The following is a 27456-nucleotide window of genomic DNA, read 5'->3' on the forward strand; positions in this document are numbered from 1 at the left end:
TGCTCATACTGAAGTGTAGTGATGTGAAAACAGAATCTAGTCTCACATCTCAACTAAGTGATACTTTATGCATTGTAGGCTGATTTGCACAACAAATAATTTGCTTGTCATGGCAGGTGCTGTACTTTATGCGGTGGTACTAAAATGTATTCACTGGTATCTTGGAGAGCGCCATTAAACTTTCAGTCATTCCTCAATGTTCAATACAGAACGGTTCAGCCTCAGAACACTACATAAACTCTCATTAAATTAAGATTGTCTTTGAGCTCATATCATATTAGTCACTTTACAGAAAGGAATGCTTTGGAGTTGTTATTTCTCTCTTTTTCTCTTCATCTGGTTTTGTTTGTCTCTCTCCCTAAAAGGAACTCAGTGATCTAATTTATTAAATGTCAGGTAGTCATTGCGCTGGCGCAGAGTAAGTGAGCCTTGTCAGATGCGACTTGGACAGGGCCCTCCGCAGGCAAGGTTAGCCTTCATAACATCACATACACTTAATAGAAAGATGCCAGTCTGATTCCTTCATTATATTTAAGCTGCCAGCCTGGTCTCATAGACTAGACGTAACATAAATGTAAATCTCACTCAAATTAGTATACCATGTTACGCTTGGTATAGTTATATAAGACAGAAGGTTGGGTGGAGGACGTATAACGCGAACGTCTAACCACTCAAAGGTTTTAGCTAATTGGCAACTACTTACTACTTTTTAGCTACTTAGCATGTTAGCTAACCCTAATCCTAACCATTACCCTTTAACCTAACTCCTAACCCTTAGCCTAGCTAACGTCAGTGTTAGAAACCTAGCCACCTAGCTTACATTAGCCACAACAAATTGGAATTCTTAACATATCATACTGTGACAACCCTGGGTTTATAAGCGCGGAAATCGACTCTGCAGCTTGAGCATGCTTTTGCGGCACAGTCGATAGCGCGCCGGACTTCGGGCTTGAAGGTCGACGGTTCGAGACCTGCTCCCTGCCTGTTTCATTACAATATGTTTTGCAAATTTGTAACATATCATACGAATTGTAATTTGTAAAATATCATATGAAATGGATGATGGACGTTCACAAATGAATACATAGGCTACCATACCAATAGAGGGAGACAAATTTACTTTCACTATGTTATGTCTACCCCTGAGTCCAGGTTGAAACTCCAGGCAAAGACTCATGTAAAACAATACAATCACTGACAGCGAGTTTCCAGAAGTCATTTTGCCCCTCAGTTATTTTCAACATGGTTTAACTTCCTACGTTTTCTACTTGTGTGGGTACACCCAGGACAGGCAGAGCAGGACGAGGAGGGGGAAGATGGGGGGGTATTTAGGCCTAATCGATATTGTAGATGACCGCATGATTTTTATCGGTAGGCTATGTATAGCTTTGTAAATCTTTGTATATTGTCTCTTCCAATCATTCTCATAATCAATACAATTCTTCTTCGGTAGGCTAGTTGAAGAGTCTTAACATTTCTTGACCAATAGACTATAGTATTTCAGAACGTCCATTCTCATCTGTCTTCACTCATGATCGACATCGTTCTCAGAAAAAAAAATCATTTCACGTGACGCTAAGAAACTTTCCATGCGCATGGTTCTTTGAAACCGGATGTTAGATTTTCCTCCTGCTATTATTCCTTCTTCATTGACAATTCTTAACAGCATCCAAAGTCAAAGTGATTATGACAAGAGAATTGGGGGTCTGTGTAGGTTCTCCTCTTCCTCGAACATTGGGGTGTCATCATCCTCTCTGGTGTCTGCTCGAGCGGAGTCCACCTGTAAAATACCTCCGGAGCGGGAAAACTACTCCGCCACCGTCACGTGGTGGGGAGGCGGGCTCGAGAGCGGCGATTGGAAATGTGGAGATGCGCTAATCTGTGATTGGGGCCCGGGGGAGGGGTCTGCTGAAAACGAACGGGGCGTGAGCATTGCGCGTCCGAGCCTTTGTGTTTCAGCTCTAATATCTCACATATCAATAATTCAGCGCGCAAGCAGACGGACCCCGCGCTATGTATTCAACTGCGCTTCAACTCGACAAGGGCCTCGTACCGCTCTCGACTGGTTATTCGATTACGGAGTGAGACAAGAAGGCGGGGAGGCTTGAGCTGAGAGGGGAAAAAATAAGTTTACACGTGGAACGACTGGGTAAAGGGGACTCTCCATGATTTAAAAAAAGAAACGGGAAAACCAAACCTGTCTTTGACATTTCCAAAATTTAGAAATACACAAGGATAGCTATAATTCAAGAAAGGAAAAGGAGTTGGTCATTTGGAAAGACTGAATTTTGCCGAACATAATAAGAATAGCAGGATACAGCCACGAAGTGCAGAGTGAAGTTGCCATAATGTTGACGGTATTACTGGGTGCAGTGTGGCTAGTGACTCTAGTGAACGCTCAGAACGAGACGGAACCCATCGTGCTCGAAGGGAAATGTCTGGTCGTTTGCGATTCCAACCCAACTTCGGATGCCACTGGAACTGCTCTCGGGATATCGGTGCGCTCCGGGAGCGCCAAAGTGGCTTTTTCAGCCGTGAGAAATACCAACCATGAGCCTTCGGAGATGAGTAATCGGACTATGGTCATCTACTTTGACCAGGTAACTTTCACTGATCTGTCTGTCTGCTATATCACTCTTTACCTGGTAGGCGAATGTGGCGGGAGGGGTTTTGGATGATTGGGGTTGAAAATTGATTTAAAAAAGCTCTCTGTCCATGAGTAGAGAATGGAGATTCACTGTTTCAGATAGAGAGGAGATTTATAGATGCAGGCAGGTGAAAGTAGTCAGCCTTTAAATATTTAAGTTCATTTTGATGATATGAAATGATGTCTGACATCTCTCCAAATAATTTAATACCAGTGTCAGGGGGGTGAAGTCTTACTCCGTGCTACTCCATATCTCAAAAGGTTAATAGCCGCCAAATGGCCATTCAATTAAATTACATTTTGGTCTTATAAAATTAGACATTTGAGCCCCAGAAATGTATAGATGGATTCATTCCAAAATTGATTAACTTGGTTTCTATAATTGACTTAATTTGAAACTAACAAAGTTATAGTCAAATGTCATCAGTTACCTAGTCCTATAAGATGCAGTATCATTGTGTATTGGGTGAGTTCCTTTCATCTTTGTAATGCAATGAAATTCTAAAGCATTTATGTGATTGAGAAGTGCCTTTGATGTTAGTGTATTTTCCCTCTTCACACTCTTTCTATCTTCCCTAGATACTTGTAAACGTTGGTAAGAATTTCGATGAGGAACGGAGCAATTTCATCTCCCCCCGCAAAGGGATTTACAGTTTTAATTTCCACGTGGTCAAAGTGTATAATCGCCAAACGATCCAGGTCAGTGCTTTGTATCAATACGGAACACTTTGCCTCAGTTTATTTCAAGTGTGTGTGTGGGTGTGTGCGCGCGCGCGTGCCGTCACTGAGCGGGAGGGAGGAGGAGAAAGGGGTAGACCACCCGCTGGTAGACCACATATTAGGCCTAAATTGAAAAATTATTCCACTAGAAATAATTTGTAGATTTGTGAGATGTCATTCCACTAATTCCCCAGAGAAAAGGGGTGTTTGCATATGAAAGTCACCAGCTGAATCATAATGAATCGATACGGCTATGGAGCCAATTAGGAGCAGTGGCAGCCAGTTAGCCAGTGTCGCGACCGTAGTGGCTTCAGGACCCTGGACAGCCGCAGCGTAGAAGCTGTTCTGTCCTGCTGCGTGGCTTGGCGGCTGCAATTTACAGCAAGTAAAAATACCAAACTGGTCAAAATAGACCCAGACAAAACAGGTATTTTGAGCAAAGTTACTTGGTTGATAATATAAATGGTTGCTTTAAATAATATACACATACAGGTAATTGGCAAATTATATGAAACACTTGAGTAAATTAGGGATACAAAGTAGTCCTATATTGAAGCTAGTGCTTCCCCAAAGGTGTGATTCCTTAGTTAATTCAACAATTAACATCCCATCATGCGTAGGGCCATGTATAAAAAATGCCCAGTTGCCCATTATTTTGGCTACCATGGCTAGACGATATCTCATTGATTTTGAAAGAGTGGTCTCAAAGAAGCATAGGGGTATAGCGTGTCTCTGTGTGTCAATTTGTCACCAGATCTTAACCCAATTGAACACTTATGGAAGATTCTGGAGCGGCGCCTGAGACTGTTTTCCATCAACAAAACAGGAAATTATTGAATTTCTTGTGGAAGAATGTGTCGCATCCCTCCAATAGAGTTCCAGACACTTGTAGAATCTATGCCAAGGTGCATTGAAGGTGTTCTGGTGGCTCGTGGAGGCCCAACGCCCTATTAACACACTTTATGTTGGTGTTTCCTTTATTTTGGCAGTTACCTGTACATATTGTGCAGCGCCAATCCATCGAGCAACGACTGACAGCTCGCTTTTCCCAAGCAACACAAATAGAGTAATCCTTTGATTGCGTTAAATTAGTGAATATACTTGATTAGATGTAACCCTCTTTAAATAACATTTAACACGGACAACGTGGCTTTTAAAACCAGCCCCTCTTAGAGTGTATCTTTCACTAATTAAATCATGGTCTAATTATGCCGTGAAATCCATGGGGCTTCAGTATTACATTCTGTTATTCATCTCTTATTGGAAGCTGAATTAATTAGTTGAAAACAAACCAGGCAAGCAAAATGAAAAGCTCTGTCAAACTGTATTCCCCTCTCATGTCATTGACACCAACTAAAGCATGAACAGGTACAAATTACAGACAACTTACTCAAGCAACTAAATAGCACACTAAATACATTTCACTGTCAATACTTTTCTCACAAAAGACAAATATAAAGATTTTCACTAGAAACATACATCATCCTCCCATATAAACCAAATAATAAATAGAAGAGGATTCCCAGCTCAGTTCAGCTCTGATACACTAGTCCAACATAGACACAACTGCTGTGTTCAAACTCCCACTGTTTGATTGCCTTAGAGCTTCTGTTTGCCATGGGGAGACAAAAGGAGGAGGGGGGGGGGGTATGTGGATTGGTTTAAATGGAGATTAAGAACTTTCCAGTGTCTTTCTAGAAGGATGGTCATGTATTTAGTGGAACAGGATTGTCTTACAACTCCAGTATTTTGCCATTGAAGGAGGAATACAGCCATTACATCTTGGCATCATAAATACAGCCATTACATCATAAATATATGTCTTATCTCCTCCTCATTCTATTTCTTTTGAATGTAAATAACCATCCTGACGTTATAGAGTTGGCACAAGTACAGATTGTTTCAGCACTCCACTTCAAGGATGAACAGAAGCACACTTTTCATTTCAGAGGCTTCCATTTGTATGAGCAAACTCCATTGTCATAGAGTGTTACATGTGAGCCCCAAGTACAAATCCCCTGAAATAATACATTAACCAGCTAATCAATAACTTTAGTTTAGTATGAGTCCCTACTGGGGATGGAATTGTAATTTTGGGCAGTCGCCAGCCAGGCCAGCTGGGCTAGTAGACCACAGTTTTTACTAGCCCAGGTCCAAAATCTGTGCCAACTAACCGGCGGGCTAATTGAGCAGACTTTCTAACAGCTCAGTCTGAAAAGTACTAGCCTCGGCCTAGCGGGCTAGATTAATTTCAATACAAGTAAGATAGAGCAGGCAAACAGTCATTCAAACTGACAAGAAAACAAGCACTGAATATTGTAGGGAATCATTGTACCATCTAAATCATTGTGAAATATGTTTTCAATTACAATGATTCCTTACACTACTCAGTGCTTGTTTTCTCACATAAACTGAAATTGAGCAAACAGCGTAGAATTTTAGCAACCAGGAAATGTTTGATTTCCACTAGATAACACAGTCACAAAGTCAGAACAGCATTCCCAGTTTAACAGATGCCGCTCCAGCGGGAGAAATTAACAGGTGAATATTACAGCCAATCACAACACTGGCGAGTAGGTAATACTGTGAAACACTATCATTACAATATTAGCAGAAGAGATATTATGGACAATTTCTGAAATTCCAATGCAAAAATATTTTTTTAAACCTGTGTAGCACCTTTACATGCATAGTCCTCCCCAAAACATGACATTTCTAAAGATAACCTTGCTGCCCACTGGCCAGTCAATGTGTCTCCCTTCACCCAATGAAGAGAAGAAAGTGGTCTGTTGTCACGTTACTGCTGTCATCTGTCTGTCTGGACAGGAAATTATGTGAGATGAGGATGTGTGCTTTTTCATTACAGCTAAGTGCTGAATTAAACTGTGGGCGGAAATCCACTCACCAAATGTATATCTAAATCTTCTCTCGCTGGGCTTAATTGGGTGCTAACGCATTAATGAATTCAGCAGCTCAATGGAATGCTGACACCATGCACCAGCCTTTATTCCATTTACACATCCATGCGCTGTAATTGCAGGGGCTGGCTGGGAGTGATTGAGCGATGAGGTTTTTGGGAAGTGACTTGTGAATATCAGACTCAGTGGTCAGACCCCCCCCCCCCCCCATCAGTTGATGATTTTGTGTGTCTGTGTTCACCACTCACCCTTCTCCCTAGCCTCCCCTTCATTACTCGGCTGAGAGTCCATGCTGCCACTGTTTTGGTCACCAAGTTATTAGTCCCATACATCACTAAACAAAAGCTGAAGAACATACGCACATCAAGGTACTTTCTGCAGGTGCTGAAGTTGTTGGCAAACTCAAGGAAAACAGAAAGGAAAACGCTGCACATGCTCCCAGGTGATATTTATTTACAACAACGTTTCGACCCTTAGGCCTTCATCAGACATCCATATCCCAGGTGGGGATGGAAGGTCCTATAGTGGGGTAGAAGGTCCTATATATAGGACCTTCCACCCACACTATATAGAGGACCTTCCACCCCACTATATATAGGACCTTCCATCCCCACCTGGGATATGGATGCCTGATGAAGACCTAAGGGTCGAAACGTTGTTATAAATAAATATAGGACCTTTCACCCCCACTATATATAGGACCTTCCATCCCACTATATATAGGACCTTCCACCCCCACTATATATAGGACCTTCCACCTCACTATATATAGGACCTTCCATCCCACTATATATAGGACCTTCCACCCCCCCCACCCCACTATATATAGGACCTTCCAACCCCACCCCACTATATATAGGACCTTCCACCTCCACCCCACTATATATAGGACCTTCCACCCCACTATATATAGGACCTTTCACCCCCCACCCCACTATATATAGGACCTTCCAACCCCACCCCACTATATACAGTGGGGGAAAAAAGTATTTGATCCCCAGCTGATTTTGTACGTTTGCCCACTGACAAAGAAAGGATCAGTCTATAATTTTAATGGTAGGTTTATCTGAGCAGTGAGAGACAGAATAACAACAAAAAAATCCAGAAAAACGCATGTCAAAAATGTTATAAATTGATTTGCATTTTAATGAGGGAAATAAGTATTTGACCCCCTCTCAATCAGAAAGATTTCTGGCTCCCAGGTGTCATTTATACAGGTAAGGAGCTGAGATTAGGAGCACACTCTTAAAGGGAGAGCTCCTAACCACAGCTTGTTACGTGTAGAAAAGACACCTGTCCACAGAAGCAATCAATCAGATTCCAAACTCTCCACCATGGCCAAGACCAAAGAGCTCTCCAAGGATGTCAGGGACAAGATTGTAGACCTACACAAGGCTGGAATGGGCAACAAGACCATCGCCAAGCAGCTTGGTGAGAAGGTGACAACATTTGGTGCGATTATTCGCAAATGGAAGAAACACAAAAGAACTGTCAATATCCCTCGGCCTGGGGCTCCATGCAAGATCTCACCTTGTGGGGTTGCAATGATCATCAGAACGGTGAGGAATCAGCCCAGAACTACACGGGAGGATCTTGTCAATGATCTCAAGGCAGCTGGGACCATAGTCACCAAGAAAACAATTGGTAACCCACTACGCCGTGAAGGACTGAAATCCTGCAGTGCCCGCAAGGTCACCCTGCTCAAGAATACATATACAGGCCCGTCTGAAGTTTGCCAATGAACATCTGAATGACTCAGAGGACAACTGGTGAAACTGTTGTGGTCAGATGAGACCAAAATGGAGCTCTTTGACATCAACTCAACTCGCCGTGTTTGGAGGATAAGGAATGCTGCCTATGACCCCAAGAACACCATCTCCACCATCAAACATGGAGGTGGAAATATTATGCTTTGTGGGTGTTTTTCTGCTAAGGGGACAGGACAACTTCACCGCATCAAAGGGACGATGGACGGGGCCATGTACCGTCAAATCTTGGGTGAGATCCTCCTTCCTTCAGCCAGGGCATTGAAAATGGGTCGTGGATGGGTATTCCAGCATGATAATAACCCAAAACACACGGCCAAGGCAACAAAGGAGTGGCTCAAGAAGAAGCACATTAAGGTCCTGGAGTGGCCTAGCCAGTCTCCAGACCTTAATCCCATAGAAAATCTGTGGAGGGAGCTGAAGGTTCGAGTTGCCAAACGTCAGCCTCGAAACCTTAATGACTTGGAGAAGATCTGCAAAGAGGAGTGGGACAAAATCCCTCCTGAGATGTGTGCAAACCTGGTGGCCAACTACAAGAAACGTCTGACCTCTGTGATTGCCAACACGGATTTTGCCACCAAGTACTAAGTCATGTTTTGCAGAGGGGTCAAATACTTATTTCCCTCATTAAAATGCAAATCATTTTATAACATTTTTGATGTGCGTTTTTCAGGATTTTTGTTGTTATTCTGTCTCTCACTGTTCAAATGAACCTACTATTTAAATTATAGACTGATCATTTCTTTGTAAGTGGGCAAACGTACAAAATCAGCAGGGGATCAAATACTTTTTTCCCCCACTGTATAGGACCTTCCACCCCCACTATATATAGGAACTTCCACCCCACTATATATAGGACCTTCCACCCCCACCCCACTATATATAGGACCTTCTACCCCCACCCCACTATATATAGGACCTTCCACCCCACTATATAGAGGACCTCCCACCCCACTATATATAGGACCTTCCACCCCCACCCCACTATATAGAGGACCTTCCACCCCACTATATATAGGACCTTCTACCCCACTATATAGATGACCTTCTACCCCACTATAGGACCTTCCACCCCCCACCCCACTATATATAGGACCTTCCACCCCAACCCCACTATATATAGGACCTTCCACCCCAACCCCACTATATATAGGACCTTCCACCCCACTATAGGACCTTCCACCCCACTATATATAGGACCTTCCACCCCACTATATATAGGACCTTCCACCCCACTATATATAGGACCTTCCATCCCCACTATATAGAGGACCTTCCATCCCCACTATTTATAGGACCTTTCACCCCACTATTTATAGGACCTTCTACCCCACTATAGGACCTTCCACCCCCACCCCACTATATATAGGACCTTCCACCCCCACCCCACTATATATAGGACTTTCCACCCCCACCCCACTATATATAGGACCTTCCACCCCCACCCTACTATATATAGGACCTTCCACCCCCACCCCACTATATATAGGACCTTCCACCCCCACCCCACTATATATAGGACCTTCCATCCCCACTATATATAGGACTTTCCACCCCACTATAGGACCTTCCACCCCACTATATATAGGACCTTCCACCCCCCCACCCCACTATATAGAGGACCTTCCACCCCCACCCCACTATATATAGGACCTTCCACCCCCACCCCACTATATATAGGACCTTCCATCCCCACCCCACTATATATAGGACCTTCCACCCCCACCCCACTATATAGAGGACCTTCCACCCCACTATATATAGGACCTTCCACCCCCACCCCACTATATATAGGACCTTCCACCCCCACCCCACTATATATAGGACCTTCCACCCCCACCCCACTATATATAGGACCTTCCACCCCCCACCCCACTATATAGAGGACCTTCCACCCCACTATATATAGGACCTTCCACCCCCACCCCACTATATAGAGGACCTTCCACCCCACTATATATAGGACCTCTACCCCACTATATAGAGGACCTTCTACCCCACTATAGGACCTTCCACCCCCCACCCCACTATATATAGGACCTTCCACCCCCACCCCACTATATATAGGACCTTCCACCCCCACTATATATAGGACCTTCCACCCCACTATATATAGGACCTTCCATCCCACTATATATAGGACCTTCCACCCCCACTATATATAGGACCTTCCACCCCACTATATATAGGACCTTCCACCCCACTATATATAGGACCTTCCATCCCCACTATATATAGGACCTTCCACCCCACTATAGGACCTTCCACTCCACTATATATAGGACCTTCCATCCCCACCTGGGATATGGATGCCTGATGAAGGCCTAAGGGTCGAAACATTATAAATAAATATCACCTGGGAGCATGAGCAGCAGTGTGCAGCGTTTTCCTTTCTGTTTCCCATACATCAGAAAGGAGGGATTTTCCCCAGTTTGACCCTCTCATCCAGCTGAGCGAGGTTCCCTTTCCCCTCCTCACTGTGGATGGGGCTGGGGGTAAAGCTGCGTCTGGGTGGGAGCTGAGTGAGCCTCCCCTGGGCCCTGGCTGGTGGGAGTGATGTAGAGGCGTGGCCCTGTAGACTCATTTAGCACACTGAACAGAGGCTGCTCTGTCCTCTCTCTCTCTCTCTCTCTCTCTCTCTCTTGCTCTCTTGCTCTTGCTCTCTCTCTGTCTCTTTCTCTCAAGCTTTGCTGGTACAAACCAAGGCCTAAGATAAGTGTTTTGATCACTTTTATGCTTTTTTATGCATGATTTAGGGGCTACTGTTTGAATGTTAAGGGCATGTTTGAGTCAAGGAGTGCTCAACCCGCAAGTGCTTTTCAACTTTACTCTTAAACTCAACACAAGGAGGGTGAACTGTACAATGTATGAATCTGAATTAGTGAAATGATGGGATGTTCATGTCCGTGTTCACTGTGTTCTAGTGTGTGTCTGGGTGGGTGTGTAGAAATGTGTGTGAACTTTACCATCTCTAACTGTAATATCTGTCCTGTCGGTCCTGTAGGTGAGCCTAATGCATAACGGATGGCCTGTGATCTCGGCCTTCGCTGGGGACCAGGATGTGACTCGTGAGGCTGCCAGTAACGGAGTGCTGATCCAAATGGAGAAGGGGGACCGAGCCTACCTCAAACTGGAGAGAGGAAACCTCATGGGGGGCTGGAAGTACTCCACGTTCTCTGGGTTCCTGGTCTTCCCCATGTAGAAGACAAGGAGACTGGAGGGACTAATGCTTCTCAGCTCGGCGGCTTGGGAGACTGTGGAGTGAGAGAGAGGATAAGAAATAGAGAAAGATGAAGAGGAAGAGAGAGATATATGGGAGAGGAAGTTAAAGAGATGTGTAAGGTATAATTAGGCAGGGCAGGCTCTCCAACACACTCACTCACTCCGCTGCCTGACTACAGCTCTGGACAGCCAAAACTTTTTTATCCTCAGAAATATTATCATTTAAAAACATTAAAGAGAGTAAAAACTAGAGGCCAAGTCCACCCCTTCCCCCACATCATCTCTTTCTGCATCTGCTTTGAGGAATGTCTCTGTATTACCTACAGTGTCAAAGAGCTGCATCAACCATGTTTCCACATACCGTATGGCCATCCATCCCCACCCATTTTCTGTGACTCCTTTTTTAAATTCTATACGTCTGTGTACAGTCCGACAATACATTTTCTACATCCCTTCCACCACTGTCATTACAAGTCCAAGCAGATACTGTACTGTACCATTGAGTCCTCCTCACTCATCACTCTTCCCATCCCCTGTTCTTCACATATATTGATCCTCTGTTCAATACTCCTCCTCTCCTGTCCCGTTGTGTTATCCTCCCCTCTGCTGCTCTTCTTTCTAGCCTTCTCCTCCCAGTAAAGATGTCCCTGCTTTGTCTTGGTTGGAGGATTGCTGAAACTCTAAAAGACTCTAGCTGTATACTGGATATATATATGGATTCTGAAAGTTTCTATATGATATAATCTATGATTAACAGAATCTGGTTGAATATCGTATTTCCGTATTTCAATGTTAACATTTTGTGATTGTGCGTGGATTATGAGGCTGCCCTTAACTACTGATGCTTCTTGTTCTTGTTTCGGTCGAAATGTGGCTAAACTGAAACTATACCAGAAAAACTATAAAGGAATTTTATTATGATTATTAACTGTACAAATCCTCCCGTTTATTTATCAATCAATTTATCTATTGTTTTTTATTTTCTTTGATCCAATAAAATTGAAATGGTACTTTTATTTTTCTTAAACCTAATCCGAGACTCTCATTGCGATTCATTTGCTAAAACCTAGTTGGAAAAACATCTAAGACCATCTCCACCCATCTTCCCATCTTCCATTCAATTCCAAAAAGTTGTCTGGAGTGAGCGATAATCAAGATGTAGCGTGTGTGTGTGTGTGTGTGTGTGTGTGTGTGTGTGTGTGTGTGTGTGTGTGTGTGTGTGTGTGTGTGTGTGTGTGTGTGTGTGTGTGTGTGTGTGTGTGTGTGTGTGTGTGTGTACAGTAGGTACTGTATGTGTGTGTTCATGTCTGCGAGAGCCAACATTGTTGTTCTTGATGTGCGTGTGACAGTGTGTGTTGGTTCCAGTGATATTGTGCTGTCTTCCTGGCCGCTGATCCGCTGTATAGAGAGATTCGGTCTGGTGATTGGGGGCTTCCTCCACTCTTCTCTGACTGCTGCTCACTCTCAAGACTTTAATGAGCTCCTGGGGGGAAACTCTGCTGCTTATACAAAGATCATGTTATGTTCATTTCTACCATTTTCTCTTTTCCTCTCGTTTCCTCCCCTTTTCCATTCTCGCTTCCTGCTCATGATAAGCATTTAAAGAGCGGCGAAGGGAATTTTAACCTTGTGATATGTTTTATGTCTTAGTGATTATGTAGTCTTGTTTAACCTTTTGGTGTTACCTTTTTTAGAACTGTTTATCACTCATTTATGTTTGAATTTAGCTTGTGCGTACAAGGCTTTTCTTGCTGCACGGTCAGTCCAAGGTCCACGTCCTCTAAACATAATTTGATTTGAGGGAGACGAAGTTATATGTAATTGTCTGCAATGGGTCACAGCCTAGCAAGCAGGTTGGTGGGGAGAAAGCCAGGCTGGCATGGCACCCACTCCACCTCACCCCTCTGCCCTCCCTCATCCTCTCAATGTCAGGGAAACAGCTGACAGGGAGTGTGAGGCCCATGTATGGAAATGTACATAGATTTCTTGCTGTCCTCCACACTTTCCACATTTCATATGGGCGGGCAGACAGACAGGGCCAATGGCAGGACAGCTCAGCTCAGCCCTAAACCATACACCCTACGAACCCCATGACATTCACCCCACTCTCCCTCTCCCCAAGGTTTGTGCTTCTGCTTTTACATACCTCACATGTGTACATATAGGCCAACTGTATGTGCTGTGTATTGTCAACATTTGTCCTGTTTCATGTTGCAAAGTAGGTGAGGAAAGATTCTCATCATAGATTTAGGGTAGAGTGAGAGTTTGCGCATTTGAGCTGACTTGTTAATATCAAGGGACTTGTTATTCACAGACATCGTCTTGCTTAAGAGGGAGTGACGTGTTTGGAGATATGCTTTTTTTATCCATGGAGTGAGCTGAGAGGAGGGAAGGAGTGCATAACCTTTGGGAAATGGATATTATTCGTACATGACTTACTAAATGTGTACTTTTTTTGTCCTGTTTGACTGTATGTGCCATATGCACTGCAGGCTGGTGGAGAAAGATATGGTTAGAAATGTACTTATTAATTGATATAAATAATTCAGTGGATGTTCTGATTCTGTAGAAGGTTGTTTCAGTGCTTGTTACTGAAGCATCTAAAATGCAGAAAAAGAGCGGAGAGTAGCAGCCATTTCTAGGGATAGTAGTCTGGGCAGTGTCTGGTGAAACTAATCTGGTAGTCTGGGTCGTGTGTGGTGGTAGTAGCCTGGGCAGTGTCTAGTGGTGGTAGTAGTCTGGGCAGTGTCTGGTGGTACTAGTCTGGGTCGTGTGTGGTGGTAGTAGCCTGGGCAGTGTCTAGTGGTGGTAGTAGTCTGGGCAGTGTCTGGTGGTACTAGTCTGGGTCGTGTGTGGTGGTAGTAGCCTGGGCAGTGTCTAGTGGTGGTAGTAGTCTGGGCAGTGTCTGGTGGTACTAGTCTGGGCCGTGTGTGGTGGTACTAGTCTGGGTCGTGTCTGGTGGTACTAGTCTGGGTCGTGTCTGGTGGTACTAGTCTGGGCAGTGTCTGGTGGTACTAGTCTGGGCCGTGTGTGGTGGTACTAGTCTGGGTCGTGTCTGGTGGTACTAGTCTGGGCCGTGTGTGGTGGTACTAGTCTGGGTCGTGTCTGGTGGTACTAGTCTGGGTCGTGTCTGGTGGTACTAGTCTGGGCAGTGTCTGGTGGTACTAGTCTGGGTCGTGTGTGGTGGTACTAGTCTGGGCCGTGTGTGGTGGTACTAGTCTGGGCCGTGTCTGGTGGTACTAGTCTGGGCCGTGTGTGGTGGTACTAGTCTGGGTCGTGTGTGGTGGTAGTAGTCTGGGCAGTGTGTGGTGGTACTAGTCTGGGTCGTGTGTGGTGGTACTAGTCTGGGTCGTGTGTGGTGGTAGTAGTCTGGGCAGTGTCTGGTGGTGGTAGTAGTCTGGGCCGTGTGTGGTGGTACTAGTCTGGGCCGTGTCTGGTGGTACTAGTCTGGGCCGTGTGTGGTGGTACTAGTCTGGGCCGTGTCTGGTGGTACTAGTCTGGGCCGTGTGTGGTGGTAGTAGTCTGGGCCGTGTGTGGTGGTACTAGTCTGGGCCGTGTCTGGTGGTACTAGTCTGGGCCGTGTGTGGTGGTACTAGTCTGGGCCGTGTCTGGTGGTACTAGTCTGGGCCGTGTGTGGTGGTACTAGTCTGGGTCGTGTGTGGTGGTAGTAGTCTGGGCAGTGTCTGGTGGTGGTAGTAGTCTGGGCCGTGTGTGGTGGTAGTAGTCTGGGTCGTGTGTGGTGGTACTAGTCTGGGTCGTGTGTGGTGGAACTAGTCTGGGCCGTGTCTGGTGGTACTAGTCTGGGTCGTGTGTGGTGGTACTAGTCTGGGTCATGTGTGGTGGTACTAGTCTGGGTCGTGTGTGGTGGTACTAGTCTGGGTCGTGTGTGGTGGTACTAGTCTGGGTCGTGTGTCGTGGTACTAGTCTGGGTCGTGTGTGGTGGTACTAGTCTGGGCTTTGTCTGGTGGTACTAGTCTGGGTCGTGTGTGGTGGTACTAGTCTGGGTCGTGTGTGGTGGTACTAGTCTGGGTCGTGTGTGGTGGTACTAGTCTGGGCTTTGTCTGGTGGTACTAGTCTGGGTCGTGTGTGGTGGTACTAGTCTGGGTCGTGTGTGGTGGTAGTAGTCTGGGCAGTGTCTGGTGGTGGTAGTAGTCTGGGCCGTGTGTGGTGGTACTAGTCTGGGCCGTGTCTGGTGGTACTAGTCTGGGCCGTGTGTGGTGGTACTAGTCTGGGTCGTGTGTGGTGGTAGTAGTCTGGGCAGTGTCTGGTGGTGATAGTAGTCTGGGCCGTGTGTGGTGGTAGTAGTCTGGGTCGTGTGTGGTGGTACTAGTCTGGGTCGTGTGTGGTGGTACTAGTCTGGGCCGTGTCTGGTGGTACTAGTCTGGGTCGTGTGTGGTGGTACTAGTCTGGGTCATGTGTGGTGGTACTAGTCTGGGTCGTGTGTGGTGGTACTAGTCTGGGCTTTGTCTGGTGGTACTAGTCTGGGTCGTGTGTGGTGGTACTAGTCTGGGTCGTGTGTGGTGGTAGTAGTCTGGGCAGTGTCTGGTGGTGGTAGTAGTCTGGGCCGTGTGTGGTGGTACCAGTCTGGGCCGTGTCTGGTGGTACTAGTCTGGGCCGTGTGTGGTGGTACTAGTCTGGGTCGTGTGTGGTGGTAGTAGTCTGGGCAGTGTCTGGTGGTGATAGTAGTCTGGGCCGTGTGTGGTGGTAGTAGTCTGGGTCGTGTGTGGTGGTACTAGTCTGGGTCGTGTGTGGTGGTACTAGTCTGGGCCGTGTCTGGTGGTACTAGTCTGGGTCGTGTGTGGTGGTACTAGTCTGGGTCATGTGTGGTGGTACTAGTCTGGGTCGTGTGTGGTGGTACTAGTCTGGGTCGTGTGTGGTGGTACTAGTCTGGGTCGTGTGTGGTGGTACTAGTCTGGGTCGTGTGTGGTGGTACTAGTCTGGGCCGTGTGTGGTGGTACTAGTCTGGGCTGTGTCTGGTGGTACTAGTCTGGGTCGTGTGTGGTGGTACTAGTCTGGGTCGTGTGTGGTGGTAGTAGTCTGGACAGAGAGTGGTGCCGCCATGCAGCCCCACTGAGGCCCTCATTAGTATCCGCTGGCTGGCCCAGACGTCTGAGGGTGTGACACTAACCTGAGCTGAGGGCCCAGCTACGCGGAAACACAACACAGAACAGTACAGCAGAGAGAGAGACGCTCAATGAAAGGAAGACATTATATTTTTCTGTTTAACCTGCCATGAAACAGGTGGGGCTCACAGGAATACAGTGTGGCATCAATGTTTGGTTGGTGTAAACTACATTTGTAGACGTTAAGGAGATGCTTGTGGTGGAGATGTTGGTAAGGCATGTAGTAGAGGTTAGCATATCTTGCTAGGGAAGCTGCCATTGCTATCCATTTTAGGGTTCTGAATGTTATACGTGTGTTAACAAGAACACACAAGAACCGTAAAACAAACCAACATTTGACCAACAGGGGACATTTTGTTAGTCCCCATTAGGTCAAATGCTATTTCTAGGGGGTTTAGGGTTAAGGTTAGAATTAGGTTTAGGGTTAGGGGTTAGGGAAAATATGATTTTGAATGGGACTGAATTGTGTGTCCCACAAGGTTAGCTGTACAAGACTGTGTGCGTGTGTGGAGGGCGAGAGGTTAATGACAGAGTAGCCAAGGTGCTGACTGAGGAGATGGGCTCATGATTATTTATCGTAATATAAATTCTAAATCATTGCGTGAGACTGGGTGAGATAAGGTAGGCCACTGTAATTTGTTTTGTCGCATACACCAGGTGCGTTGGTTGGGCACATGCCCGGTCCGTTGACTGGAGTGATTCATGCGATCCATCTCTTCCGCTCTGCCAAAGTTCGAACGCGGCCCTAGAACAACGACGGCGGGAGAGCAGGGCCCCTAAAGCAACAGGGATAGAGCGGCCATATGGTAGCTGTCCTGGATGCGTTATCCAGCTAATGATCGATAGAGGGGTAGGAGCCATACATACAGTAGATTACCATCAAACCACACACGTACACACATGCACAAATGCACACACCACGCGCACTCACGCACACACGACTTAATTTTACGACAACGTGAATTTTAGCTTTTATATTTCGATGCCAGCACTTATACAGTATGACAAGCAATTTAGAGTTGAAAGGACATTTAAAAACAAGTGTAATGTGCGTTATTACTTTGCCTATAAGGGAATAAACTATATTCCAATATCGACATAAACATTTTTGGATCATATAGAAAGATATTGATATGTCCAAGTAAAACCCAGCATGGCACGGCATCCACATAGACGTGACCCCCAGAACGCCCTGATCAGGCTTCAGACAGTGTACAGTAGCTTATTTGAAACTCTACTCATAATTGCTGAGCCATGAATAGACAGTCTGACATGTCATGTCATATTGTGCCTAATTGGCTAAAACACGCTGTTGCTGTACACAAATAAAAACACTGTTAGCGGAAGGAAAATGTCAGGCTCATTTTAGTGTCGAGTCTACTTAAGGGCCACGTGCATTGAATATGAATTGCATAGAGTAATTGTACATTCTCTATAGAGGAATGTTTTTTCTAGAGAGTTGCCCTTTGGTCCCACAAAATGTGGCCGTATGTTCAGTTAGTAGGCATAATGAAATAACATTTGTCATAATTTTCTAAAATAGACACACTTGCAATATGTATAAATATTATATTGCTGTCTTGGTAGGTCGCACTGAGATACAGATAATGCAGGCCAGGGTTGTGCGAATGTTTTCCGATTGCTTGCTTGATGCATGCTTGATTCATGGTGTAAAATAGATTATCACATGAATGGTTTGCACCTCATCCTATTCATTTGATAAAGACATTGCGGAAAATAGTCGAGAGACAGTGAACAAAGAAGTAGGCTACTTGAAAAATGGATAGCCTAAAATAAGATGCAGCACTGCCTAACTATGGAATTCCTCTATTCATTTTGCAGATAAACTAGATTTTTTTGACCTTCATTAAAATCCACAAGCGATTAAATTGATCAGAGGGAATATGACAAGCAGTTATTCAAAATACATTTTAGTCTTCCCCAGAACTGCTTCCCCCAAATTGCTCAGTGAGCACATCTATAGAGTTTCCCTCTCTTACGATCCCTGTACACTGAGGGGAGGCGCCGTCACTCTCCCCGCTCTATCATAGCCAATTTTACACCAAATTAGTCTTCAAACAAGCTCAATAAAGACAGACTAGTTGGCACCCCGTGTGAGTGTAAACATAATTATTTCTAGGAAGTGGCTTCAAATTTGGAGTACAGTGACAAGCAATTAGAAGTTAACGGTGGTAATTCTTCAAATGCTGTGGTGAAAAGAAAAACGGAGCAAGCTCTGCAATTAAAAGAGAAAGTGGCGAGACCCAACAGATTTAATCTTAATTGCCAAATGAGGGACCCTATTAAGGATGTTTACTTTTACTGTGATGCTCGGGCAAGAGGGGAGTTATTATGTCGGTTCTGAAATCGAATTAACCGCCCGCTGGATTTGATTTGCCTACTGCTGTAGGGATTGTGTGTCGACAGCGGATGGTAGCAGATTTGACACCACTCTGTCAATGTTCCGAGGTTATATGAGAACGTATCTGGTGGAGACAATTACGCACGCTTTCTGCAACCCAGAAGATATTGTTTTGAACGTGCCCATGATTGTTCAGTTTTCTGGGTTTACTTTTAAGTCAGTAAACTATAGTTGCATTCATGTAGATGGTTGTTTTTCTGGCTTTTACTCAAGCTCATTGGTAGATGAAATGCGCACTACGCATCGATCCGTGGAAGTCACCACGGAAACTACACGCAACAAACAGCGAGTTATTAATCGCCTGTCTCGTCCCACATGGGTAAGCACTCTTAATCGCATAATCAGCTGAATCAAAATTAGATTCTGTTCGAAATGTATTCGTTTCACTGTCTTTTTAATTTACCCGGTTCTCTGTGGAGCATAAAGGCTCATACATAGAAGACCGAACCACCAGGTAACACTTTATGATTAAGTGATAAACCACGCTGTTTCATGTGCGTAATGGAGGTTGTCGGAATGATGCAATCTGTTTCAGGGCGCAGTGCCAAATAAACGTATGGCACGATTAACCTATTGTCATCCATGAGCAATTATAGTTGTGTTGTCACAGTTTCTTTTTTGTGCGTAATACACTATCTTCTCTGAGTTGTGGCGATGGAGTGTCCGGTCCCAACCAGGTGCCGGTGGTTTTAAACCAATTCTCTAGCGCACGCACTTTTACATTCCAATACAATTGCTTCTTTATTTTTATTTGTAGGCCTACTTATCCCCACTCCCCTGTCATCGCCATCACGACCGCCAGAGCTCTAGAAAAAATGGAAGACTACCCTGAGATCAAATAAAAAGAGGAAACATTGGGAGGAATTGCCATTACTTCACGACTCTCTTTGCGGTGTCAACTTGGTCATGTCGGACATGCCGTGGCCTTTAAAGACAACATTAGGTTTTCACTACTTCTGCACCTGTTCATGTCGTCTACCAGATGTATACTAACATTTTAGGCCTAAGTGTAGTCTATTTCCTCTTTGTTAAATGGAAACCAAACACGATCACAATAAACGCGTTGCATAACACGCATCAACAAAGGAAGACAAACTCAAGCAGTTATTGCTTTCTGGTGAGCCTCTGCACTAGAATTTAATGTGCCCCCGGCGCGCCTTTCCTCGGGGAAATAAAGCGGCAAACCACAGGGATTAAAATGGTTTACAAAATGGTCAAACATAACACTGTAAGCTGCTAGAAAACCTGGGGAATCGATGTTGCTGTGGACTCTCTCTCCTGATAAGTTTCACAGCATTTATGAATATATGGTGTTAAAATGTGTGCACCAGAACCTTATTTTGTGCTCTCCGACAGATAGTTTTACAAATGCTACTGATATGTGACAAACTCACCACATAAACACTCCTTCCTACCGTTGAGTACAGATCTGGAAGTGACAAATTGTTCTAGTTTCCTCACATTACCTCCAAGACCCCAACTCGGACTTTTATAGCATCACAGCCATTGCTTCCCCAAAACACAAAGGTGTGATTTACAGATGCAACCAAATCATCTCCTGTTCTTTATTTTTGTTTAGGTTTCTTCTCCCATTTTATATGTAGTCGTTTTTTTTTATTACGTCTGCTGTCCACTGTCCTGTGGTGCTGAGTGTCAGATCTCGGGATCCTGACAGTGCCGCTGACCATGTCGCTAAAATCTCAGCTCGCCGCTTTACATTGGGCCTTCCAGGTCCATCCGTCTCTGTGTGCGCGTGCGAAGGTGTGTGGGTGTGTGTGTGTATATATATATATATACACACACACACACCTATACACACACACACACACACACACACACACACACACACACACACACACACACACACACACACACACACACACACACACACACACACACACACCTTCGCATATATATACGTGAACGAGAGTGAGAGCGAGTGTGTGGCGGCTGAGTGGTTCAGTAATTTGGAGCAATGGGGCTGTTTTGAATGGAGCTGTACACAGACTATTAGGATATTACATTTATAGCCCTGCGATTCCTCCTAGAGCTCTTTAGGAGCTGTTAAACTGTCTCTGCGCCTAAACCTGTCATTGCTAAAAAAAGGCCTGCAAATCTATAAGTCATAAAATATGGATAGAGGTAAATAGTAAATAAAAGAAGAGCAGCTGCACACAGAACAGAGATGACTTATCATGACTGAATAAGTAGTCTTTATAAAATTATTTTGAAGTAAGAGAGAAATTGTGTGTGGCTGGGGAGGAATGGATTCAGTTGTGGCTTAGTTAATATATGCTATTCTTTTTCCCCCACTATGCTTCCATTATCATGCAGCCCTATTACAATTATAACCATAAAATTAATAGATTTCAGGCAGATGGTCATTAGGAGTAATATTCTACTTTTTTATAATGCTTACTCATTAATGCCTATGTCAATAATGCTTTATTACATGGCTATAATGTATCATCAGAATTACATGTTTGATCCCTTCTAGTGTCTTGCTATTATCATGTCCATGACTTATCATCAGTGTAGAAACATTGCCATATAAAAATACATAACATATTCAGATTTGTTTATAAAACATAAATGTTCATAAATGCTTATAACACGCTATGATCTATTATTCATGTGGCTTTAATCAAGTGTTATCCGATTTAGCACTCTACATTATCATGTACTTTTAACATGTGAATAACGGTTAGGCTTTGTTTCGTACTGTTAAAGGCCTTGGCCACGTTTGCAGTGAGAAGGTGGTGTGACCCCATGACTAAAGTTGCTTTCACATGCTGTGTGAATTAACTCCTACAGAACGGTATGTGCAGATTGCAGAAGCTTCAGTTTCCATGGATGTGGCCTTGAGGCAGAGTCGTGGACAAAGTCGTCAATAGATGCTGTGCCTACTGGAGTGGCTGACTCCCTCCCACGGCTGGGAGGAGCGAAGCGTCCTGTATAGCAGCGTGTATCTAAACACACTGGCCATGCCCCCCCCCCCCACACACACACCATCTATGAAGAGGACGACACCATTGAAGATGATGAAAACTCCACATCTGACATTTAGTAACCTTTCAACAGAGAGAAATTGAGATTGTAAGAGTGAGGGAGTAGAAAGGATTGAGAGAAAGAGAGGAGGAGGGGAAGGGGGAGATCTGTATGTGCCATTCTTATTTCCTCTCACCTGGCCATGTTTCTGCCCCTCTCCTTGGTGGATGACTATAGAACGGAAGCTATTAAACGCATCTGCTGTGTGAAAACTGTGTGTCATCTCACCTTAGACAATAAAATATTAGTCATTTCATCAGAGTTTGCGGTTCACATTATTCTCTTTCCAAACAGTTTAGAATCACATCACACGGAAAGGGCTAATAAAGTTATCTAAAATTAAAATATCATTTTGGTATTTTTTGGCTATTACAGACTGGCTGTTGACATTATTGTCTTTATTACCAGGGTGATACTGCTGCATGCTGATTACTGATGTTTTACTTTAGAGACCAGCGCGTTAGTCATTAAGTACCAGCACACAGTTGATCAGCTGAGGGAGGGAGGGAGGGAGGGGAGCGAGAAGAGAGCAGTGGGTCTATGTACAGAACAGAAGGATGATGGATAGAGAGATATCTTAGCTTTCTCATTATTGACTTTGCATGTCAAATTGTATGTATACTTACATGTATAACATGACCCCAAATTACCCTATTAAAAACATGCCAGGAGTCATATGGATTAGAGTTTCAGATACATTGACAAATATTAGGCTATTTCTACATTTGTCAGTCTATGTAGTTTACTTACAAATCTTTAGATTCTTGTCTGCAGACTAAAAGGGAGATGCTTTTAGAAGGCAATTTGATGTCACTTTGTACAAGTTTTGACTGCTTGTTATCAATTCTTTTAGTTTTTTGGTGTGAGCGAATGTTTGCTGTTTGCTGCGAATGTAGAGAATAGGGGGGCCATTTCACACCAAACAAACACAATGCTTGGTTATTATCACTTAATCTTAAATTTGTCACTTTCAAGCTAACACTTGAAGAGGCGATTTCCCCTTAGATAGGCCAGCTGGTTTATATTATAAAAATTCATAAAATATTTAAAGTTTATGGTTAATGTTAGTGTAAGGTTTAAATACTTTGTGGCTGTGCCAGCTAGTGACCACTCTGCAGAGCTGCCTCCAGAACAACATTCATGACTTAAAATGCTAACCTGCTTCTCCGACTGCTGACCCCAGAATAGTGCAGCCATGGGGCCAGATAAAGCTCACCTGCTGAGGGATTGATAGCACACAGAGAGAGGAGATGGTGGAGAGGTGGGCTGGGAGGAACCAGCTGGGAGCCACACTTAAACACTCCAACCACAGGACAAACAAAATAAGAGACTATCACATAGCTGACTATGCCACCATCTTTTCCTTGTCTCTCTGTGATCTATCTTTCTATCTCCATATAATCCTAGTAATTGTTTAAAATAGAAAACAGCCATACATTTTATGAGACTGTGAGAAGATGATGTGCTATATCCTCTTTTATGAGCTGCAAGAAAGATTGTTCAGATATATTGAAAATAATTACATCTGGAATTGGGATCTATTCTGCTCTAGGGGAACATATTTTAGTTTTTTAGTTTTGCGAGAGGAATGCATTTGTGCTCTGCAGCAGTAGATTTCCCTACTGTGTTGTGTTGGGTAGAATAACCTGCCTTTTGATCTGGAAAAAGATTGAGACTTGCAGTATTTGCTATTGTTGCTATGTGCCGTATATATCTGATAAATGTTGGGTATAAACCTTTAGTAATATGCTGTGTGTCCGCATGCTGGTATATAGTGTATATGTAAATACAGGGAGCTCTTTGGTTCACTGAGTGTACTGTAAGTACTCATACTGTACCCTTAAATACCTGGTGGAGAGCAATGCATGCATATCAGCAAGCTGTTTCTCTTTCCGCCCTGCTTTCGCTGAATGTTTTGGACACGCATCAGCTGCTCTCCTCTGGTTGTTTCTTTAATAATCATTTTTAATGAGCTCGTCTCTCAGCTATTCCCTTTTGCAAGCAGCTCAATTAATGCCTCGTTCCATATCTCCACATCTCGAATACTGAAACCCCCCCTGGGTCCGCCTCCCTACCACCCAGCCCAAAGACTTCCCTCTGAGTCGGAGAGGGATATTTTGTTGATTTTCAAATTAATTCCAGTCTTGTGTGGCGTCTCCCAGGTGAGGTTGTACTAGGAGAGAGAGAGAACTTTAAAAGCACTATAAACATCCTGCTAGCTGTAGTGATGTGCTGAGAGACCAGACACACTCTCTCTGAGGTTTAATCTGAACATTCACCAGAAACCAGGCTGCCAGTCAGGACCTACTGTAAATAATAGAAACACTAGGTAAGGTCACTGTCCCTCTGTGTGTGTGTGTGTGTGTGTGTGTGTGTGTGTGTGTGTGTGTGTGTGTGTGTGTGTGTGTGTGTGTGTGTGTGTGTGTGGAGGGGCCAACTCAATCAGCTCCTGATATATGTCCTGCCTCATCTCTGTGCCCAGGGTCATGGCTGGACTTCATCACCAGGGATGAGCTCAAAGGCACAGGGACCCTTCAGTGCAGTGTATTAGTTTCCAAAGTAGTGTGGTGTAAAATTAGACCAACTTGTAAAACATTCATCCACATATCCAGAGAGCATGTTATTTTCTGGCTATATATCATCCTATAGTTGATTACATGTAAGAGTGTTGGTCGATGAACGTCTTAAACAGCATTTATCTGTCAGATCCTTCTCAACTATACGCTCCCCAGCAGGTAGCCATGTCAGATTAAACAGACACTACCTGGGTCTGGCTCTCTGTGAGAAGGAGTGGTCTCTGAGCCATTCAGCACACTGCATGCTGCACCACTGTGATAGCACCAGTACTGTGTGCGTGTGGTGTGTGTGTGTGTGTGTGTGTGTGTGTGTGTGTGTGTGTGTGTGTGTGTGTGTGTGTGTGTGTGTGTGTGTGTGTGTGTGTGTGTGTGTGTGTGTGTGTGTGTGTGTGTATATGTGTGTGTGTGTAGTCTCTCAAACAGCAGCAGTCTGGGCTCAGTGGGGAGTCACCTGTGGGCAGAGATTGACAGGTGCGGTGTGTGTGTGTCTCTCTCTGTGCCCCTCCTCTCCTTCCCTCTCTACCTGCATTGCAGCAAAAGGTGCATCCAGCAGATAGCATCTACAGTAAGCCCACCATAGACTTCATAGCATGGCATAATGCACAATATAATAACAACACATAAACAGCACAGTAAAGGCCACAAACAGTATAATCGAACTGTAAATTATACAGATTGATACAGAATATGACATATTCAGTATAGCTCATTTAGAGCCAATATTCGTTTTGTCCCTTAACCCCTAAGAGTCTACGCCGAGGGAGGGGGTTCTACTAAGATAACATATGGAATGGTTTTAAGATGGTCATACCATGGATCATTTAGATATTTCATTATGAATTTTAGGACTCTGTAGGTATCAAAAACGAAACATAAAAAAAATATTTGATTAAACATAGAATTTGGCATTACTACTATTAGCCAATAGAATACATTGAATAACACATTCATACATAGCAAAACAGACAGTCAAAATAAATCAAAAGGAAGTATGGTTTGAGGTGTCTGAAATGCATCTGATTTTCTCCCGAGTGGCGCAGCGGTCTAAGGCACTGCATCGCAGTGCTTGAGGCATCACTACAGACCTGGGTTTGATCCTAGGCTGTGTCACAGCCGGCTGTGACCCGGAGACCCATGAGGCGGCGCACAGTTGGCCCAGCGTCGTCCGGGTTAGGGGAGGGTTTATGGATTTCCCTCTTCAATTCAAACCACCGGTTTTCAATGGGGTTCATGTCCGGAGACTGACATGTCCATTGCAAAATGTTGATGAGTGCTTGGGGCTATTGTCTTGCTGGAAGAGCCATTTTCAGCCAAGTGTCAGCCTCCTGGCAGAGGCAACAAGGTTCTGTTCATCTCAGTCTCCACACTTGAACCCCATTGAACATCTGTGGTTTGAATTAAAGAGCACAGTCAAAGGATATCAAGGATCTGGACAGATTCTGTATGGAGGAATGGTCTATGATCCCTCTCAATGTGTTCTCCAATCTCTTTAAACATTTTAGAAAAAGGCTCGGTGTCGTTATCCTCGCAAGAGGAGGGTGCTGGAATACTGAAAACAGGGGTACCAATCATTTTGACCCTTGTCTTTTTTAGATTTATTTTAATGACTTGCTACACAACATCTCTTTCTCTGAGCAATTGCATTAGTTTAAAATAATCACATTTTCAAAAAATGATGAGCATGCAAAATAGCTCAGTATTTGTATTATTTTACTTTTTTTCTAACTTTTATCGAGCGTGCCAATAACTTTGGAGGTGACTGTAGATGTACTTCTCTGCTGCATCTCTGTAGTACAATCCACAACCAGTTGAGCAGGAGGCAACCCATGCATCTACTATACAATACCACTGCATGTTATCTGTTAGAGTTTGGAAACAGGCTATGCCCCACTGGGCACACACCAACGTGGAATAGACCTTGAATTGACGTCTGTGCCCAGTGGGGTAGGATGCCAGGGTGATCTGACGTGGCGTTCCCTAGTCCCCTACTGAGCCAGTGATAACGGCAGGAGATAACAGGATCCATCACAGATAACAGGCAGGTGAGAGAGGGTCCTTTTGTGCTGTCTCTAGTTCAGTTTCCATGGACAAGGGATGTGTAACCTGCGCCAGATAACACTGAGATACAGTAGCAATTCTACGGCTCCGCTGGCCACGGCTACCCAAGGGCAAGAGATGTGATAGTGTAGCATGCAAACAAGTAAGAGCTGCATCCTCTGCTCCCTCCATTCCAGGGGAGGGGGATGTAGTAAGAGAGGGCAATATTGGCCTCTATATGAAACAACCTCTTGTGGGTCTTCGACACCACTCACTGTGGGAGAGCAGTAATGGCTCAGAGGTTTAACTGTTTTGAGGAATTGTTTCCCTTCTCCGTCTAGAGGAGAGGACACCATTAAAGGTCGTATAACGTTTATCCATAGGTCATGAAATAACTCAATCCAAACTATTGATCTATTCAACACCGATCATATTTATTTAACTTAGTGACTGACAACATTGAGATGGTGATCCTTTATTTGTTAGAGGACAACAGCAAAGGTACTGTCATGTGCTTGATCAGATGTAATGTCAGAAGTTCAATGCATGCTGACATGACAAGTAACAACAAACTGCTTGTTCTTTCAGACAGGCCAGGCACCTTTATATCCGTTTGTTGTGTCAGGTTGCAAGGAATGTCATTTATTTGAGGTTTCTTTTGTTGCTTTTGTGGTTACAATAGTTACAGGTGGCTACATTCCGATGTCTTTCAAGGCTCCCTATTTGAGTGGTGTGGGGTGTCTGAGAATGTCAAAGAACTTTTGTTTTGCATGTCTGCGTGCCTTATTTGCGTACATTTTTGTACTTTTCTTCAGATTCTCAGGCTTTGCAGAGCCAAATTCCAGACCATCTAGTCATTCCTGTTGACCTTTGTCCTACATGTCTTTACATTTCATCATTGAAGTACAGTACCAGTCAAAAGTTTGAACACACCTACTCATTCAAGAGTACTGTATATAGTTGTATAAGATGGCTCC

At 44.3% G+C, this 27456-nt stretch overlaps 1 protein-coding gene across 1 annotated transcript; it reads left to right on the forward strand.

Moving 5' to 3' along the window:
* Positions 1-1919: 1919 nt before the first annotated feature.
* On the forward strand, positions 1920-12305 carry LOC106560864 (cerebellin-1). The gene is made up of 3 exons (XM_014124248.3): positions 1920-2600; positions 3227-3346; positions 11056-12305. Exons 1-3 carry the CDS (start codon positions 2349-2351, stop codon positions 11251-11253), a joined length of 570 nt encoding a protein of 189 aa, XP_013979723.1. The 5' UTR covers positions 1920-2348; the 3' UTR covers positions 11254-12305.
* The last annotated feature ends 15151 nt before the right edge of the window (positions 12306-27456 follow it).

The sequence above is a fragment of the Salmo salar genome, chromosome 10, assembly GCF_965601325.2.
Source record: "Salmo salar chromosome 10, fSalSal1, whole genome shotgun sequence".
NCBI lineage: Eukaryota > Metazoa > Chordata > Actinopteri > Salmoniformes > Salmonidae > Salmo > Salmo salar.

Bases quoted from the DNA above. Each gene is read 5' to 3' on its own strand.
- LOC106560864 (XM_014124248.3), top strand. From the start codon at position 2,349: ATGTTGACGGTATTACTGGGTGCAGTGTGGCTAGTGACTCTAGTGAAC. The intron at 2,601-3,226 runs GTAACTTTCACT...TATCTTCCCTAG, and splicing joins TGGTCATCTACTTTGACCAG to ATACTTGTAAACGTTGGTAA. The intron at 3,347-11,055 runs GTCAGTGCTTTG...TCGGTCCTGTAG, and splicing joins ATAATCGCCAAACGATCCAG to GTGAGCCTAATGCATAACGG.